Genomic DNA, 20,093 nt, shown 5'->3' on the forward strand with positions numbered 1-20,093 from the left:
AAAGGTTTAACCCAGGCACAGATTTCTTCTATGACAGCCCAGGGCCTCTCACCCATTCTGTGAGAAAACCCGACAAGGTTTGGGGTCACCTGTTCAGAGCAGGAGCCCTCTAATGACCAAGTATCATCTAGGACCGGTACTATGGTGCTCTTTCTAAGTCAAGCTAAACTTGAGAAATGGTTACCAGAACATACCCCTCCATGTACATACTGCTCTCAGCATGAGAGCTAGGAGCTTCTCAGCCCATCTTGATGCTCTTCCTATTGGTTCTTCCCTCTTTATTGGTGCCTCCTACAGGAGGGACTCACTCCACACAACGTCCCTTACGCCTTCTTTCAAATAGTATGACCAAATTCCGTTAAGGCTTCCAGAAGTGTTCTTCATCACCTTTGCTGAAGACTGTCATACAATTATCTCCAGCATGCACACTACTACAAGACCCACTATTATACTAGGGGTGCCTAGGCTAAGGGTTGGACACGGAATCAAGTTTAGGGAGTTTAACAGTGGGCTCCAAGCTGAAGGGAGCATTCCCTTACTGTGTACCTGCAACAGGCATCCTTCTATAGAAGAACATGTCTTCTATAAAGGGACTCCCCATTCACAGCCTTTGAAGGCCAGCCTCGTCTACCAAAGGCATCCACAGCACCTTTGCACCAAATGCCTTTGCCCAAGGCAGTGATGCGAAGTTATATTTGAAACAGGATCCTCAGTGAAAGACTCTATGGCTAGGGAGATTCCACTCTGGAAATAGAGCCTCATGTTAAACCAATGGCTGGTTTCCCTTGGAGCCCAGAGCTGGCCCTCATTTGCCGCATTGCCTCAAGAGCCCCATTCTGAATGCTTAAGCCAATGACTAAGTGTTCATTTGCAAAGAGGAACAGTGTTTAGGGCACTAGACAATCTGCACCCTGCCAGTGATGGGCTGGGGTCTACCTTAAGGTCCATGAGGCCTTGTCTTTGCTTATCTTGTTTTGTTTTGCTTTTTGAAACAGGGTTTTGCTAAGTAGCTGACTGGCTTCAAACTCTTGACCCTCCTTGACTTAGCCTTCTGAACACTGGAATTACAAGTAGGCATCACTATGCTAGGTTCAATCAAAATCTGCTTTTGGACTGTGCAATAGCACAGCTGGTCAAGATACTGCGAGCCTGACAACCCGAGTTTGATCCCCAGGACCCACATGGTGGAAGGGGCCTGCAAGCTATGCACTATGGCACAGATGTAGACACATACATGCATGGCCTGTACACACATGTGCACCTACCCACCCACACCCACACACGCACGTACATGTTTTTAATCAGCTAAACTTGTGTAGTTCTATCAGGGCACTTTACCAATCTGTCCACTCTATCTCACTTTCTCCACTATCAATGAGCCTTGTCATCTATGTCCCTTTTTTCACCAAGTTCCTTTCCTGTCAATTGACCCCTGAACACAATGGTCATGGTTGCTGTTCTCAGTAGTAGCCTGTTCTCATGTGATCTTTAACCTAACCTTGAGGTAATGTCAGGTCCTCTGTCCAGATAAAGAAATAGCCTACAAACACTAACGGCCTTGCTCACAGCTACCACAGTATGAGTGGAGCCAGGAGTGGAGAGGGTTTCCTCTGGAGAGCAGGTAAGACAGACACCACCAAGACCGACGTATGAGATGCAGTCTTTGGTTTGCCCCTCTCAGGCAGTCCCTGGCCCCAAGAGCCTGTCACCATGATAATCAGGCAGGGGCAACCAAGTTCAAACCCATTATCTTAGAAGTCAAACTTTCCAATAGGGAAAGCAGGGGAAAGAAGGGAAAAGAGAGAAAGGAAGGAAAGGGGAGGGAGAAAAATGGGGAGAGATGAAAAGCAAGGAGGCCTGGCACTGCACTAAGAAGGAATACTAGGCACTGAGTGCGGGGTTCATGGCAGAGAGGAAGTCCACAGCCTCTCAGGGATCACACCCCTCCTATTCAGAAGCTGGCACAGTACAGCTAAGCAGGTGGAGCTTGGCCCTTCCTACGTCTTCTGGAGTAGCTGCCACTACATCTGTTTTTCATTGGTTATGTGAAAAGGTTTCTTCTGGAAAGGGAGATGGAAAACCACTGACCTTATCCAATTGGCCTACCTTTGGAGAGGGAGACACTGAGGTCAAAGGGGCTGGGGACAGGAAGTCTAAAGTGGGGCAGGGCAGAGTCCTTCTCCAGTGTGTGTACACTGGGTAGCTTTGGCTTAGGTGCTCACCTTCCCAGTCCATCCTGTTACACATAAGCCCTCTACAGATGCTCTTGGCTGGAAGCCCCAAACTGGGGCAATCTCAATGGCATGTATAGCAAGGAATACAAGCCCTCAAAGAGCTCAGGGCAACCTTAGGCTCTCTGCTGCCATAGGCATCCATCACAAGCTTAACCTGGTGACTTGTTGGAAGTGCACACTCTCCTAAGGGAACACAACAGGGGTACTGGTCAGTCCCCTCACTCAGTTTCCATGGCCACAGCATGTCCAGTACTCTGAGGCTGAATTAAAAAGTCTAGCACTGCCACACCTATGCTCTCAAGCAGGTGTGTTCCTAGAGTGACCTCCCGTTCCTTGGAACCCCAAAGTTAGGGGTTCCCAGCTCCAGCTCAGCAACCATGGACTTCTCCTAGCTTCTTTCTCTGCTTTGCCCTACTCCACTTTGAGAGCTTTGCTGAGGCCCTATGCACAGGACTGGAAGTATACAGTACATTGGAGCCTGAAGCAGTGTTCTAGTGGCACTGCCTATGCTAAAACCATCACACATGGTATCAGAAAGACATGGTAGGGTCAATTAGTCAAAGAGCAAATCTTTGAAAAATAATTTACAGTAAAAAAACAAGTCTGTCCTGGAATGTTCTTCTCTGTGAAAACGCTAAACAGTACACTCTTGACTGAACACTCATTCTGAGCAGAGTAGTTGGGGGTGGAGGGACCCTGGGCTGAGGTTGAGCTAGACATATCCACTGACACCGTATTCCATCTAGGGGAAAATCAGCAGTGATCCAGAGTAGCTGTGCAGAAACTTTGGCATGGAGGTTGGCCAACAGGACATGGTCCTGAGCCCTGGGCTTGATTCCTTGCTCTGCTACTTGCTGGTTGTGTGACCTTGGGCAAGTTATGCTGTAGCATCTACATGAACTTCTGCATCCTCTTTCAGGGCTGTCCCAAGGACTCAGGTCACAAATGCAAAGGGTTTAAGAGTTTACTCCCTCTTCTGTCCATGCATCCTGGCCTTGCCATAATTCTCAGTACCTCTAGGCAACAATTGCCTCTGGTGGTCAGAAAAGAATGCACACCAGAGGAAGACATTCTAAAGGCTGTTACATTTGACTTTTGTTGCTTTAGATTAGAGCCGTGACGGCAGCAGCCTGGCTTGGCACGATTTCTAACTGCCACAACCTGGGCATGGGTGTTTTATGCCATGGTCCACCACTGTCTTATCCCTACGTCCTCACTGTGTGCCTCCTCTTACAGACAGGGCGGGAGACTCACAGCTCCTCCCCACGTGATGGCCAGGGAGGGCTCCAGCCTAAACCTGGACTGAGTTAGTCTGAGTTGTGTGGTTCCAAAAAGTTCAGAAGCTCAGAATATCGGAAGGATGGAAAGGTCAGTGCAGGCTCTGAGTCCATGCTAACCCCTTTAAGATTCTCAAGAACAGGACCGCTTCTCCCTGGAGAACTTGAAGTGTTTCTTTTGTTTACTCTGCTTGAGCAATTGGCCCATGGATCATCTTAGCAATGCTAAAAATAGCAGGATTGCAGCAATTCTGACTACAGCCAAGAAACTCACATTTCCTCAATTGAAACTTTCCCCTGCTTTTCTATCCTCTGATTCCCACTATGATGTGACTGGCTTCCTTCTGCCCCACCAGCAGCAGTAAGTTATTGCTGTACACCTTGGACCAAACTAGTGAGGAAGAAGCAGCTGAATCACGACAGGTGACCTATAAGAGTGACAGCCACCAAGAAAGAAGTGAAGGCAGAGAAGCTGGTCAGTTTTCTCACCAGCCAGGGGTAGTTACACATACTGTCTTCAATGACAAGCTGTCATGGAGAAGAAAAAGCCACAACCAATGTCAGACAATGTCTTCTGAGAAGCAGAGATCTTGTTTTAGATGAGGTAATAAGGTGACGCTGGGCTGGTAACACAGCACTCTCCTAACGTGGCCTCACAGGGCATCTTCCCTGAGGACCACTGCGAACTCCTCAGTGGTGCCCTGGTGCCTGTCCACTGGAGCAAAGCCAAAGCTGAGTCCTAGAGCCCACTCCTTCGCTTTCCTATCTTCTCTATCTTTATCCCCTGCCTCACATCCTACCAGTCTGTCTCTGGAACCACCAAGCCTCAGCCTAGGTACTGCTGTGGCTTCCCTGTTTAAGGCAGGGGGCTGCCAAGTGTCCACGAGCTGCTGTGAGCAGAAGAACCAAGGAGTGGCAAGTGATACCGAGGCCCAACCTGTTCCACTTCACCTTGTATTAAGGAAGCACCCACTTGGCGGCACCCAGTGCACTTAGGCCAATTGGATGAGGAGCAGCCTATGGCAGACCAAAAACAAGGGCCCTGAGCTCTACAGTCCAAGGGAGAGGCCGGGTCTCTGATAAGCCCCTTGGGCAGAGGAGAGAAAAGGGGTCTGTTTTCACAGCCTGCAGGACTAAATGGGTGCTTACCATTTGCCAGCAGCAGATATCAAGTTTATAGAGGGTTAGCCCCATCCTTGAATGAGGACAGCACCAGTAAGTAAGTCTCACCAACAGGGACACCCCAGGTAAAGCCTTCATGGAGTCCTCCCTACTGAGTCCTAGTGAGGCAATCTGGCCCAGGTACAAATGTGCCAGCACAGCAGTCAGGAGCAGCTGCCTCTTTTTCTTCTTCCCCAGTCTTAGGAGTGGAAGCCCCGATGAGCCTGTATGAAAATGCTACCACAAAGACCAGGTACAACCGACAGCTGAACACAGTCCAGCTCAACACTATGGCCTACCTACTGGTCCCCTGACTAACCTTACTTCCTAGGGGAGGGCTACATGTCTTATGTTCTTCTGCTTGTTGCCAAGCTATTTTCTCCCATAAGGAGCATTCCTGCTTGGAGCAGCTGGGCCATGTCCAGTGAAGGTACAAGCAGGTCACTGACTTTCTTCCCCTGAGCGAGGCTACCAACCTCTTTAATCATGGGCTCTAGTGCTAGACACACAAGGCTCCCAGCTCTCCTTCTGCACAGACCAGCCATGAGACTGAGCCAAGTCTCGTTACCTATCAGCATCCCTGCAAACATGGACTTACAGTTCGACTAGCGATCTGAGCCTGGATGACTATGTGGCAGGCTCAGGATCTGGCATACGGCATGTTTACAGTGGGTCAGCATGCTCCTTGGCGCCCGGGCACAGTGACAAGTAGAGCTGTTAAGTGCCGGTCACACTTGTTTCTAGGTGAAAAGATGATGCCGTGGGACTGGCCTAAGAAAGCTACAGGCAGTTCCTACCCTGACGTTCCCTGGCTCTCACCAGTGCACATGGTAGAGGAATCTCCCTGCTGACAGTCACAGGGCTTCTTGACATTCAGCTTTATTGATATCTACCCGAACAAGGTTGAACCTGGGTCTGGGGTGGGGCAAGGATTATGCACAACCAGATCAAGCACAGTGCCTCTTTGAAAACAGAGGACAGAAAGAAAGCCAAGTCTGGCGGTGGTGGCACATGCCTTTAATTCCAGCAGTAGGGAGGCTGAGGCAGGTGGAGCTCTGTGAGTTCGAGGCCAGCCTGGTCTACAAGAGCTAGTTCCAAGACTGGCTCCAAAGCAACACAGAGGAACCCTGTCTTGAAAAACAAAAACAAAAACAAAAAACCAAAAAAATAGAAGAAGAAAAAGAAAAGAAAGAAAGTAAGAAAGTATGCCTGATGCTGAGACCAGGGGAAGAATGCTGGGCCTGATGCTGGCCAGGGGAGGGGATGCTGGACCTGATGCTGGCCAGGGGACAGAATGCTGGACCTAATACTGGTCAGGGGAGGCAATGCTGAACCTGATGCTGACCAGGGAAGAGAATGTTGGACCTGATACTGGCCAGGGGAGGCGATGCTGGACCTGGATATAGCAAGAACAGAGGCCTCGCCATGGCTGGATTCCTGGGCACTGAGTCAAGATATACCTGTGCTCTGGGCTGCTGTTCTCCACTTACTCATCTCTAGGAATTCTCAAAAGATCACACATAGTCACTAGGCACTGAGCTGGGAGAGAGCTAGGAGTGTGACAGTAATGCTTTTAAGTTTGATGGTTTCCATAAACTGTTCCCTGCCTGGCTCTGCTGGTATCTATGCTCTATGGAAGGAGGGCACTGCCTGGAAAGTGCGTATATATTCATTGGATAGGGGAAGGGGATTCCTCCAAGGCCACAGGACCAACTGGCGGTAGTCAGAGTAGAGTGAGTACCAATTATCCCTGCTGAGAATGGTCAGCTGGGGATCTTGAGAACTCTTCTCTATCTCTGGCAGATGGCTAGTCATTCAGCTGGCCCCACCAGCAGAAGCCCTTCTTCCCCCTTAATCACATCAAGGCCCTTGAGGTACTAGGCTCTAGGGTTAGGGACAACAGATACTGAAAAACAAAGATGGCTCACAATGCCCATCCTTTCTCTTTGTTTAAGCCACAGAGTCAGGACAAAAGACCCACTTGGGCCTCTGGGGTGGCCACCAAGTAGGAGTGGACAAGCCCAGAGCCTAGGCAGACAAAAAGAACTAGCCTCAGGCGTGAGAAGTAGTTCAGCTTCCCCAGTCACCTGCACACAGACAGAAACAATCCTTGTTCCTCACCACACCCTATTGAGAGATGGCTGGGAAGGACAGCCTAATTGTGTGGGACGGAATCTGACCTGGTACTGGACCATTTGGCAGTACATGAAAGTACTAGGAGCACAGGGATTGCTCCTGGGCCTCCCGACATCTGTCCTGGAGGCTCTTGTACAGCTGAGGTGGCTGTAGCATAGCAACAAGCTTTAGAATGGTGGAAAACACATCTTTCGAGAAGGGGCAAAACAGACAAGATGTAGCTCAAGTCAGACAGTGGAGTATGATGTAGCCAAGAAAGTGAACGAGAGCTGCAGCTACAGGTACTAACTCTCAGCCTAGGCCACACAGAAAGGGTCTGGTGTGGTACACGGGCCCATTACAAGAATGTTTTAGTTGGCTCTCCTAGAGCCAAGGTAGCCCTTATGCTTCCGGAAGATCTCAGCCACATGGGAACCAGGGTGTTTCAATCCTGTCCCTTCTGAAACCAGCTCTGGCCTCTGGGATCAGTGGAAGACCTTTGGGGTCCATGTGGGTCAATCTGTAGTCATATGGATGAGCTGTGTGTTCTAAGTGCTGGGGACATTCGTGAATCTACCTGTTGGGACCATCCTGCTCCAGAGAAATCTTGGTCTTTGTGTGAGGCCAAAGGGGTAGAATGACCAAGTACTGAGCCTACCTGCACCCCAGATCTAAGTTATTCTCAATGCCTTGGGCAGGAATGTGTCTACTGCCCACCTGCAGTACCCATTGCTTCTTTCCGAAAGGCTAGAAACTGGGTTAAAACAGGGAGAAAAAACCCGGTCTTCTAAAATAAGCAAACATTTTTGGGGAAGATGAAAGAGCCATCTCTGGCTCTGTTACTATGGGAACACTTCAGAATCAACTACAAGATAGGGAGAGATGCTCACCCTGGACAAAACAGCCTGGTTTCAGCCCACGCAGGCTTGCTTGCCTGCCTGCCCAGAGGTGAACATGCTTGCACAGGAAGTGCAGGAACCTTCTGGACACCCAGAAGCCAGTTCCTATCTCCAGTGGTGTGGGCAAGCTACCCAGACAGGCAAGTCACCTATCAACCTGACTTGGCATGTGCTTTCTTACCCACCCTGCCTTTCCAGGCAAGGACAGCCCCTGCTTCTTTTTCTATTCTGCAACACCCTGGTAAATTAGGGTCCTTTTCATAGGCCTGCAGGCCCAGCCTCAGCCTGTCTCCTACCCCTGAATCCACAGATACACACCTTGTCAGTTCCTTCAGATCCTGCAGAAGGAAGCACGACACTGCCAAGCTGGTTCCTGACCAGCAGTGCCCAAGAACTCCACCTCTGTTTGGATAGAGGACGCTGTTTGCTGGTATAAAAGGGCTAGGGAATAAGCACCTCCAGCTCGGCATCAGTCTCATACTGCAGAAGCTCCAACCTAGGAGCTCTGATCTATTCCTCCCTCAGCCTCACGAACAGAGAACCCCCAATTAAAAATATAGTTGTGGGAATAGGAACACATATGTGTGTGAGCACAGGTGTGGTTCAATTTTCAGGAGATGGTTCTCTCTTGCTTTACTGAGAGAATCAATATTGGTCAGATGGGGCTGAAAAATCAGTTATGATTAGAAAGAGACCAGCATCAGGTAACATCTTCTGGGAAATATATCCTTGGGGTAGCACACAGAAGCTGTGGTCCAGAGGAGGCCAGAGCTGCATTTCAAAGCTAGCAGTTGAACTCGGTGTTACTGGCTTTTGTAGCATGAGACCTGCAGGGTTAAGGGGACATGGACAGCAGCAGCTGAGGCTTGGTGCCGAGAGAGCCAGAAAAGGCCACTGGTGTAAGTGGAGACCCTAATGCTAGGAGATGCCAGGACCATGGGACAACCATCAAGGACAGGAGCAGGATAGAGTGGAGCTCTGAATGACAGAGACTGCAAGGTGGAGCTGCCCAAGCCCTGATCATGAGTGACGTTCAGATGCAGGACACTGAATCTGATTTACATTGCAGGATTTGATTTACATTGCTGGATGTTGGTTTTGCTTTGTTCAGATGTGACTGTGCCCTGGTTCTTCCCTCTTGGAAAAAAAAAAAAACATTTAACTTTTATTTTATGAGGAACACACAGTTCAGAGACTTTGAATATTTTAAAGAGACTGATCACTTGAACTGTTTGAATTTTTAAAGACTATAAGACTTTTGGTTTTGTTTCCTCTGTCCTGGAACTCCCTCTATAGATCAGGCTGGACTTGAACTCACAGAAACCCACCTGCTTCTGCCTCACGAGTGCTGGGATTAAGGCCTGCGTCACCACCACTTGATAAGACTATAGAACTTTCGAAAGTTGTAAAGTGCTTTAGATTGTAATAATGATATAAGATTCTGGATAAAAAAGAGAGGGAAAGTTATGGTTTAACAGTAATGTATTGGTGTGTCAAGTAGATAAGGGATCAAGGTCCTGGTTAGTATTTTTTTTTAGTCAGTTTGATACAAGCTAGAGTTATCTGGAAGGAGGAATCTCAACTGAGAAAAGACCGCCATTAGATTGCCTGTGGGTAGGGCATTTTCTTGATTAATTATTAATGGGGAGGCACTCCTGGGCAGGTGGTCCTGTGGTATAAGAAAACAGGCTGTAAGTCATGGGGAGCAATCCAGTAAGCAGCACTCCTCCATGGGGCCTCTGCTTCAGTTTCTGCCTCCAGGTTTCTGCCGTAGTTCCTGTCCCGACTTCCATATAGGGTGAACTGTATAACCTGAGAGGTAAAATAACCCCTTCCTCCCTAGTTTGTTTTTGGTTATGGTCTTTATCACAGCAACGAAAAGCAAACCAAGACACCCACTGAACCATCTTCCCAGCCCATGAATAAAGATTTTTCCGTGACAGAAGCAGGGTACAAGAGGCTAAGGCAGGGAAGTGTCTCTCTAGTGATGCTCGTCTATCAGGATGTGAAACAATGCAGCTGTGTCTGTATCAAGTCCTCTCCTCTCTCCCTCCCAGCTCCATGGGTCCAGCCATACCATTGGACATGCTGCCTACTTTGTCTGTGTCACTACAGAGGGCCAGCGAGCTGTGTGGCAGGCCCTGTGTGGAAGAAGTCCTGTCAGGAAACCTGGCATTGGAACCCCAGATTCCATCTACCCACCTCCTTTAGAACCTACCTCCTTCCTTTTCCCTGTCACATTTCCCACAGAGCCTCAGTCAGTTTCCTCAGAGAGGACCCAGAGAACTGCCCCCCAGGGTGTTCTAATCCTGGCCTCTCTTCCCAACCTGCTTCCTGGCTGAGCAGCACCCTTCCCTGCACTTCATCCATGGTCTGCAGCACAATCTTATGCATCCTGTTCCCCGCCACACCAGCACTCAGTGGATTAGGAGGTGGTGCTTGGAGGTTATCCATTAAAAGAAAAGGTGAAACCAACTTACACTCACTTAGGCAGTGAGCATGGCCTTTAGGCCAGGCTGGGCCAGCCCAGGAGACTCGGAGAGCAGACCAAAGGAGGACAATGATGAAAGCACTGGGTTCCCTTACATGTGCACCTAGAGGGCTAGGAGAATCCCTTGGACCTGCTATGTGTGGGGTTCCTCCTTTGCTGCTTCTGCTATCTTAAGTTAGGCCTGGTGCCTAGCATGGCAAGAAATGTTGGGTTAGGGCTTGGAGAACCCTGGAGCCACAGCAGGTGCAAAGACAGCCTAGAAACTTCTCCAAGGTGTAGTGTCAGTAAAACAAACAACAACAAAACCAAGTTGCTGAAAGTCACATACACTGTTGACACATTCTCATATACAGGCAGGCCTATCTGTAAAGCCAACACAGGAGTGCTCACAGGAGCGGCTCTAAGACGATACAGTGCCTGGGGAGTTGTCACAGGGCTAAGGTTTCCCTGTGTCTGAACTGCTGGTGGTGACAATGTGGTCCTATTAAGACCCCCACAATTTTTAAAAAGTGTCGTTAATATATAACAGAAGGGTTCCCTGCGAGGATCTGAACAAGAGGGACAGTACTCACAGCACAGGGAAGCAGGCCCGCGGGAACAGCAGGTCAAGGCACTTGTCTACTCTGCTTTCAGTGTGTGGCTGAAGGGACTGAGGCAGCCTACAGTCCCAACCTGTAGACTTGTCAAAGACACTGCTACACCCAGAAAGGAGCAAAGGACTGCCTGAAATGATTCTTTGACATGTTGCTAAATACTTTTCTCAAACTTGGTCAAGGATGCAGTATGTACATGCAGAAATCTCAGGGCATCTCAGAATTTTTCTGTTAAAAAAATATTTATTTTATTATTTTATGTATGTGGGTGCTTTGCCTGCATGTGTCTGTCTGTGTACCACTTGTGTGCCTGGTGTCCTTGGTGGTCAGAAGAAGACATTGGATCCTTTGAGACTGCCCTTATGGACAGTTGTTGGCTACCATGTAGGTGATGGGAATTGAACTCAGGTCCTCTAAAGGAATAGCTGGTGCTCTTAACCACTGAGCCATCTCTCTGGGCCTCTGCCCAACACTCCTATCATGCTAGGCCCCCAGCCTTATAGGCTAAAGAGTTTAAACCACAGAGGTGGACGAGGAGGAATGCCACACATACCAGGCCCACAAGGGATTCTCATAGGCCCCTCAAGGTAGAACTCATTTCTGGAGGGAGTGGTTCTAGAGACCACAGGAAGAGCTGCAGGGAATGAACATAGTGGGAAAGAGGCTGCAGCACCTGCCTGAGGGATGATTTTTCAATTTCAATATCAGCGAGGAGGGAGGACTAACTTTGAGGAAGGCAAGGAGGCTTTGCCTCACCCTGCAATATCCCTGCACTGTCTTTAATAGGCCAAAGGACCAACACAGGAAAGGCAGGGAGGAAATTATTTTTCTGAGTACCTACCATGTGCCATTCTGGGTTTCGGGCACTACACCATTACCTAACTTGGTTCCTACAGTTACTTTGCTTTGTTTAAGACAGTCTCCCTGTGTCGTCCTAGTCCAGACAATCCTGTCTCGGCCTTCTGAGCAGAGAATTACAGGGACATACCACCAAACCTGGGATCCTACAGTTAACATTCTCGTCATGTAATGGAACTCCACTTTATGAGGTGAGTTACCGAAGAGCTCAAAATACTAAACAACATGCCTGACTCCAAGTCAACCTGGAAAAATAGGTTTGCAAAAGGGTCCACTTAATTAACATATAGTGTCTTCTAGATCAATAACAAAAGAACTGATAGTCCAGCAGAATAATGAATATGAACAAAAACTGTATACAAGCTAAAACTGTTTGGCCAGGGACACAGGAGTGTCCTTTTCTACATGTGAGGTCCTAGGTTCAACGCCCAATACCACAGAGAAATCATTTGCACAGTTAGTATATTATACAGAATCTCACTCACAGGGAATGGAACATGGCAAGAGGTTTGGTTTTTTTCTTCCCTTACTAAAAAGCAGATATTCACTCAGCAGGCAGAAGTGGGAGAATCATGAGTTTGAGGCCAGAATGAACTACAGAACAATCCGTTCCCCACCACCATCACAAAATCAGAGCCATCAAGATGGCTCCAAAGACAGAAGCACTTGCTGTACAAGCCTAACAACCTGAGCTTGATCCCCCAGAACCCAAGACAAAGCAGGAGGTAAACAACTGGCTCCACAGTGCTGCCCTCTGACCTCTATTGACAAGCCAGGGCATGCACACTGTGGTACAAGCGTCCCCACACATGTATGCACATAAACACACAAAACCCTTAAAACTATAAAGTTAAAAATATTAATAGTACCGATGAACTGCTGAAGCCCTGAGGAAAAAGGATGTGTGTAAAGGTGTGGGGGGGGGGGCAGATCCAGGAGAGCGGTATCTCCTGACACTTTTAAAGTACCACAAACATTAACCCAGGCAGGAATTCTATTTCTAGGCTTTTCCTTATAAATGGGCTCCCACAACTGTACAATGTAAGTATCTTGTAGTTAGGGAAGACCAGATCCACCAGCGGGTGACGATGGGCATCCACCTGAATACAGGGCAGCTATAAAGAGTGATCAAAGGAAGGGGTGGGGATGAATGCCTAGAAGCCCAGCACTTGGGAAAGTAGAGGAAAGAGCATCTGACTCCTCAGTGGGTCTGAGGCCAGCCTAAGCCAGAGGTCCTGACTCAAGAAAACAACAGACACAGCAGAGCAGGCCTGTAATTCCAGCACTGAGGCTTAGGCAGCAGGAATGCAAGTTTGAGACCAGCCTGCACTATATGGCAAGACCCTTTCTCAGGCAGAGGATAAAGATTACTGTACACTAGCTTAGCCTGAGCAAGGCTCTGACTTTGATCCCCAGCACTTCAATAATGATAAATAGAATGAACACATTTTAAAACACTCTCTAAGAGATGCTATTAGTGAAAAAACAAAACAACAAGCAAACACTAAGGGCTGAATTGTGCACGCTTCTGTTCTCCACGTGTAGATACATGCATTGGCTTATGACAGGTCTTCTGGAAGGACTCCCTCTCAGGACAAAGAACTCTTCCTGCTGTGGAGCAGGACTAGGTCTGGGCAAATCCTGTAGTACCATGTAGTCTGATTACCAACGACACCTACTACCTGCCTATAAATAACAATATAGTGAGCATGGGTAGGGTTCTAGACTTGAGTGCCTTCTCACCTACAAGTTACACAGCCTGGGAGAAAGAGTGAGCCATGGAACTGGACACTCACCACTTGACCAGCTCTCAGTGAGGGCTCTGGCAGCCTTCCACCTTAAAGATCTGCCTCTGCCACAACCCTCCTGCCTGTCAATATCTCTGTTGGCAAACCCTGCCCTTAAAATTCTCTCTGCTAATATCAAGACATTAGGGGAAATAGAGAAGAAACCAAAACTAAGAGGGTCTGTGTGGCATGCTAAGGCCACCTAACTAACTGGGAGCCAGACACTCTGGGAGGAGTGTGAAAAGGGAAAAGACCTAGACTAGAGGTAGAAAGGAACGACAGTCCACTGTCCCTGGGTGGGGAAACTGGGCAGGCAGATGCTGAAGAAGGCTTTTAGGAAGCAGACAGGGTAGCCCTGGAAGGTGGACGATGACCCAGCCATGAAAATGCTGCTCTCCCTCACAAGAATTAGCAAGGCTGGCTAGAGGAGCACTGAAGGCCCAGTCTTGGTAAAACTTGTTTTCAAGTAGTAGAGTTAGCCTTAGCGAGAGTCTCCTCAGTGCCCAAGATCACACGGGGGAGGTGGACCTGCTCCAGAGCTACAAGCCCAAAGTCTCTCTCTCTACTGCACATGCAGCCCCTGAACACCCAGGCCTCTAGAGGACACATGGAGCTCATCCACGCCTCTCCTGAGTGCCCAGAGGGAGTAATGACTTGCTAGAAGTCACTCAGTTAATTACAGCCCCGTATCAGTTTTGAATTCTCTTATCTGTATCTCCCTGTCTGCCCTCTGAGGATGCCACACACCTGAAGCTTTGTAAACACCTGACCAGGGCGGGGGGGGGGGGGGGATTCACACAGCTTTAGTGAGAAACAGTGGCAGCAAGCAGCCTCAGAAATCAACAAGGCAAAGTACTCACGTTGAAGAAATTGGTCTTGTTCCTCTCGCAGAAGAGCCCCTGTGCCGGCATGTGCTGCAGTTGTTGCCATGGGATACTGCTGCCTAGCAACACATCACGGGCCCACTGGAGGTTCTGGGGAAACAAAAGTAGGTTGGAAGTGAGTGTGTGGGCTGCTTAGGATGCCCATGGGAAAGCAGGTGGTCCCTTCTTCATGGCTGCACTGGCAAAAACTGTGGTCAAGAGCAGACATTGATTCTATAGCTCCAGGAGGCTCTGGACCAGAGCTCTGAACACTGGGTTGTGGGATGCATTTTTGGAAGTGATTTTTTTTTTCTTTTCACCATAGCTGACTTAGGAATGCGACCTCAGACTTCATAAGGCACTGGGCATAGAAGGGCCCCTCAGTTTGCCCAACCCTACAAAACTGCCTTGTAACTCAGTGTCCACACATTACTAGGTACCCCTACCAACCCCAAAGGCAGACCCTACTCATTTATCACGAATCCTTACTTATTATAACCTGTAGCAGAGTTGCCTTGGAGGCCTGGGCTTTGAGACTGGGCCCTGACTCTCTTGGCAATGGGACTTCTTGTTGGAACCCATGTAGAAATCCTGAGAAGTAGAGGGGAGAACAGGTATAGGCCTGACTTAAGACTGTTTCACTAACCTATACAGAGATCAGTCCTTTCCCACCATGTTTCTGGCCACACCTTCTCCTCTCTGGTTATGCGACTGAAATGAGAAGCCTAGCCATGCCTCTTTGGGTCACGGACAGACATTCAGAGAAAGACACTGACCATGGAACGGGAGACCACTCGCAAGGTGTGGGGGACTTTTGTTTTTGTGCATAACTGGGAACCAAACTGAACACAAGTTTGCACATAGCAGGTAAGCTCTAACAGTGATCTATATCCCCAGTCACCCCCACCCTGTTTTTTTGTTTGTTTGTTTGTTTAAACTCTGAGAGACCTGCTAAGTTACTCAGGCTGGCCTGAACTCTTGATCTTCTTGCCTTTATCCCTCAATTGCTAGGCTTACAGGTATGTACTGCCAGTCTTGTTTTGTTTAAATCAACCAGTAACTTACATATTTTTGCAGGGCTGGGGATCAAACCCAGGACCTTGGTCATGCAAGACTGGAGTTCTAATCGAGCTACATCCCAAATCCCTATCTGTACTTCTAATATCTCCAGTGACCCACCTGACCCTGGAAGCTGGGCACAAAGGACACCCATTTTTGACTATGTCTGAAGTCAATGAAGTGGCAACACCTGACCTATGGTTTGCACACACTGTATAGAGCTGGGGGGGGGGGGGGGCGGTGGTGCGCTCTGACAAGAGTCCAGCTGACCAGGGCAAAAGCCCAGCTTGGTTAGTACAAGAGCTAGGTGTGGCCACCTGAGAAACAGAGATGTGCGCTTAGCGCAGGCTGTGCAAACTCTCCCTGAGGTAACCCCAAGAGACAGGACATGACATAGACCTGGTCTGTGACACACAGGCTTGGGAAAGGTTACCCCAGTGCTGTGACATAAAGTGCCCCGAGTGCCCCTGAGGCACTTGTTAGTGTCTGGATGACCTGCATGGTAGGGTGGCAGCAGTCTGAGGTAGAAGGAGACAGAGCACTGCCTGAAGAAGCCTTTTCACAGTGGCCAACAGTCCTTAAGAAAGCAGGCTGGTGCCAGGGTGGGGGAGGAGCTGGTGCAGGCCTCTGTGGCTGTGGGACGGGGACCCACAATCCTTCCTGACTCAAAAAGGGGCAACAGTAGAGGTTCCACAATGGCTGCAAAGAATGAGAAAAGCACTGGCTGCCAAATGGAACCTGAGTACGGATGAGTCCTTCGTTGGCCCTGCGCTCTAGTGTGCAGCACACTCTCCAGTTGTTCCCAGGCTGACAAAGAAAGAGCATGGACTAGACTGATGGTTGAGCAGAAGACACAGAGGCTCCTGGGAGCGCTTAGCTCATTTACATCTGAGGCCTAGATGGATGCTCAAAGGGCTCAGGAAACTGTCAGGGGATTTGGGTGGGAAAAGGGTTATAAACTGTTGGCTCTTGTTGGGCCACTCTCTATGAGAGGAAAAGGTCCTCCAACACACAACCTGTCCTACAGTTTTAGAGTGGCTCAAGGTGCAAACAGGTGATAATGTCACCAGGATGCCATCATTCCTTATCAGGTATGGAATTTCCATACAACGAGAAAACCAAAGTGAAGTTTAAGAGCTTGTCCAAGCTTTCAGGACCAGGAAGAGTCGGTCATTTGTCAAGAGACTGAAGGAAGACAAGCAGGTTTTGTGCTCTCAGAAAATGGAGGGTACTTCCACTCAAGTGAACATGAGATGCAATGTCAGGAAGAAGCAGAACCTAGAGGGGAGGAGGCTCCTCAGGTGCCCAGAATAAAGTAGCTGAGAGTCTCCTGTGCAGTCTAAAAGCAAGAAAGGGGCCATACAGATGGGCAACGGGGTCACTGGCCACACTTAGGGCTGCCTCAGCTACCCTCAAGGCAAGCCAGATAGCCTACGCTCCTTGACTTGTCTCAACTGTGTCTGTCTGAAAACCTGTGCCAAACCACTTCAATGCACTGCACACATCAGGCTGGCTTCCACAGTTACGAGGAGCCTTAGACCCTTTCACACAGCCTTAGGGTGGGCAGCCTGTGTCTCTACCTGTACTTCTGAACTCTGCACACAGTGGGAGCTTAGCAGTGCCTGATGACTGGAGAGGGAAACAGAGCTACTGTCCTTCAGAGCACCTGCAATACCGAGATGGTCCAGGCTACAAGGAGGCCTGATTCAGAGAGATCTACCCCTACTGTGTGGATAACTGAGATGCTATTCTGTGTCTGTGTCAGAGCACCAATGACAGTGGTCCCAAAAGAAAAAGCTGGGCACACAGAGGCCAGACCCTGTGATATCTGCCTATATGCACAGAGAGGCAGCAGGAATCTGCAAGTGAGACCAGCTGGACTCCGCAGACTGACCTGCCCCTAGCATGTGTGACAGTTTCCAGAGGGGTAGTTATGGCCTCAGCTGAGCTCAACCCTTCACCTAACCACGCCATATGACTGGCTTAGAGGTAACTCACGGGTTCTAGGATACACGAAAGTATCAGGATTGGTGGAGATCTTCACTGGAGAATGTAGCATGGCCATTAAAATTATTATAATTAAGAATTTGGGTGCATGGGAGGCAAATTTTAAAAAAGCAGAACCAAAGCAGTATGTGTTGTGTGCATAAAGAGCCAGGTGCTGCAGCACAAACTGCCGTCCCAACACTCAGAAGGCGGAGGCAAGAGGAACACAAGTTCCAGGACAACCCTAGCTCCCTAAGCAAAACCCTCTCTCCAAGAATGGAAGAGAAAAGGCAATTCTCCCATTATTCCTGGGACTACTACTCAATGAAAAAGGCATTCGGCAAAGGAGAGATACTTCTTGACAGTGCCCTGTGGGTTACCAAGCATGGTCCCTTAGAGGCCGCCAGCCTCTGGGGACAACATGGATGGCAGTGCATCCTTCCTCCCTCCTGAGTTTGTTCCTCGTCTCCATTCAGACCCTTCAAGGAGTGTCACTGGGTTCTACTAGGTTTCCAAAGCACAGAGACTACTTCCTGTCTGCCCCATAGTTCAGTGTCTCTCACTCTAAGGCCACACAATGCCCAAGCCCCCACTTTCGACATTGCAATGGCTTTAACCTCACTTGCAACAGTGTCCTTGCAACTACTACTGCCTACCTGGCCCCTAGGGAGCCTGTGATCACATCCTCTTCTGCTCTCCTCCGTACCCATCACTGTGTACCAGGCCTGATCTCATCTAAAGATGGCGGTGCAGTCCTACCATCTACCTGGAAGCCTTACTTGTGACTTCCTCATGGGTTTCCGAACTCCACTGCTTCATTTACAACTCTGGTCAGAAAGGCCTTCTCCTTCTGTTCCCTTACCCAGTTTATTTCCTCCCAGTCCTATCACTAGCTGCCAGCAGATGTGTTTTCTACACCCTGATAGCCAATGCACACACTTGAGAGCTTTCTTTTGATCCCCGGCTCCTCAAGATGACCTTCCATATGGTAACTGCTCAGTTATGAGGATGAACCCATCCAGATACACACTAAAACATACTAAAACTACAACTAATTCTGCCACTCATGGATCTTGGACAATGAGGAAGGACATTCTACTTTCTAAGCTTAAAGAATCTTATTTGTAACAGATGCTGCAGTATTCAAGCCCCTTCAGACTTCTGCATCTACATCCCTTTGTGGGAATAAGAGTTGGGAAAACAGCAACCTTTATGGGGCAATCTGTCTCACTCCCTCTATAACCCCCTAGACTCAAAGACTCTATCAAACCAAAAGGTAGACATACTGAAAAGGATTCCCGATTTGAGCAAGGAGTGTTGTAATCTTAGTACTAGTGAGATTGAGGCAAAAGGTTGGCCACAAGTTTGAGGCTAGCCTCAGCTAGCCTAATAAGAACTTAACTTAGCTAAGACATTATTCTAGAAAGCACACAAAGTAAAGCCTGCTAAGACCCTATTGGACGTAGTGGCCCAAGACATTTTGAGAATACCAGGCAAAACAGCATTTTGCCTGTGGGACAAAAATGGAGCAGAGGCTGAAGGAAGGTATTGAATACCCAGTTTTAGGGCTAATATACTTCTTAACAGTTGGGCCCACTATGTAGCAAGTCCAGGGCTCAGTGGTCCTTGGAGATTCCACATTAGAATGTGCACTACCATGGGGTCTCAACACAGGAGTCAGCCTCTGATCAAACCCAAAAAACAGGTTCCTTCCACACAAGCCTTGGGTCAAAGCAGCAGGTTCTGATTGGGCTAGTGTGTCCAGGCCACCCCTACACAGACTCAGTGTTTGCCTTTTTGTGGCTGGCCTATTTCACTGAACATAACATCCTCAGATTCATCCATATTGGTAGACGATTTCCTTCCTTTTAAAGACTGAATAACATCCCACACCATTATTGATTACAGATTTTATTACTGTATTATTGAAAATGGGAATGTGTCTCACTAACTTCATTTTTCTTTGGCTGTTTGGCTCCAGGGCCCATTTTATCAGTCTCTCTGCCCTGGACTGCTTATAATAGTTACAGCAAAAATTAGAGTACCTGGGCTCCAGGACAACAGGACAAAGGTGGCCATGCCTCATCTTTCACCCAGACCCTTTCCTACTGATGAGGGTAGGAGCCCAAATGATAAGAGATATCCTGATACAACATGGAGGGCAGCCACATATAGGCATCAAAGACTCCCCAGGAGAAGACCTAGCCTTGGCAACTCTACAAGGCACAGTCCTCAGAAGGCCTAATTGGGTGTGTGTGTGTGGGGGGGTGCTGTACAGCGGCTACAGAGATGGAGGGACAGAGGAGATGGGTCTGGGTAATGGGAAAGAAGGGCTATTTGCCTACCCACCCCATCATCACAATTCTGTATCACCAGCAGACTCCTTCAACAAAACAGCCCTCGGCCTCCAAGAGCGCCTAGCCATAGACCCTGGGTCTGTCCCTAGTTGGATCTGCTCCACAACACACAGCAAGGCAATGATTTTACCTGGAGAGACATGTGAAAGACTGAAGGGATCAGCAGCAGTTAAGTGTTCAACCCTGGGAGCTCTGCCTGTTGGATCCTTGAGTAGACAGACACCTAACAATCCAGCTGGCCACAGGAAAATGTCACTGCTAAGCCTATAGGCTGTCAAATACACACATTGGGAGGTGTTTGTTACAAGAAGAGTCCACAGAAACTAATGGATGTGGCTGGGTTGACTTGGCCGATCTACTGCACGGACTACCACAGAATGACCAACATGACCTGGGGATCATTCCTGGGAAGA

At 48.7% G+C, this 20,093-nt stretch overlaps 1 protein-coding gene across 4 annotated transcripts in view; it reads right to left on the reverse strand.

Annotated features, from left to right (window-relative positions):
* The window catches only part of Cabin1 (calcineurin binding protein 1), a 129,460-nt gene that overhangs the window by 26,790 nt on the left and 82,577 nt on the right, over positions 1-20,093 (reverse strand). For all 4 annotated transcript variants that reach the window (XM_048451483.3, XM_048451481.3, XM_048451482.3 and 1 more), the window contains one exon: positions 14,276-14,389. In XM_048451483.3, coding sequence (XP_048307440.2) covers positions 14,276-14,389 — 114 coding nt within the window. The remainder of the gene's footprint in view (positions 1-14,275; positions 14,390-20,093) is intronic.

Source organism: Myodes glareolus, chromosome 18 (genome assembly GCF_982192425.1).
Source record: "Myodes glareolus chromosome 18, mMyoGla1.1, whole genome shotgun sequence".
Taxonomy (NCBI): domain Eukaryota; kingdom Metazoa; phylum Chordata; class Mammalia; order Rodentia; family Cricetidae; genus Myodes; species Myodes glareolus.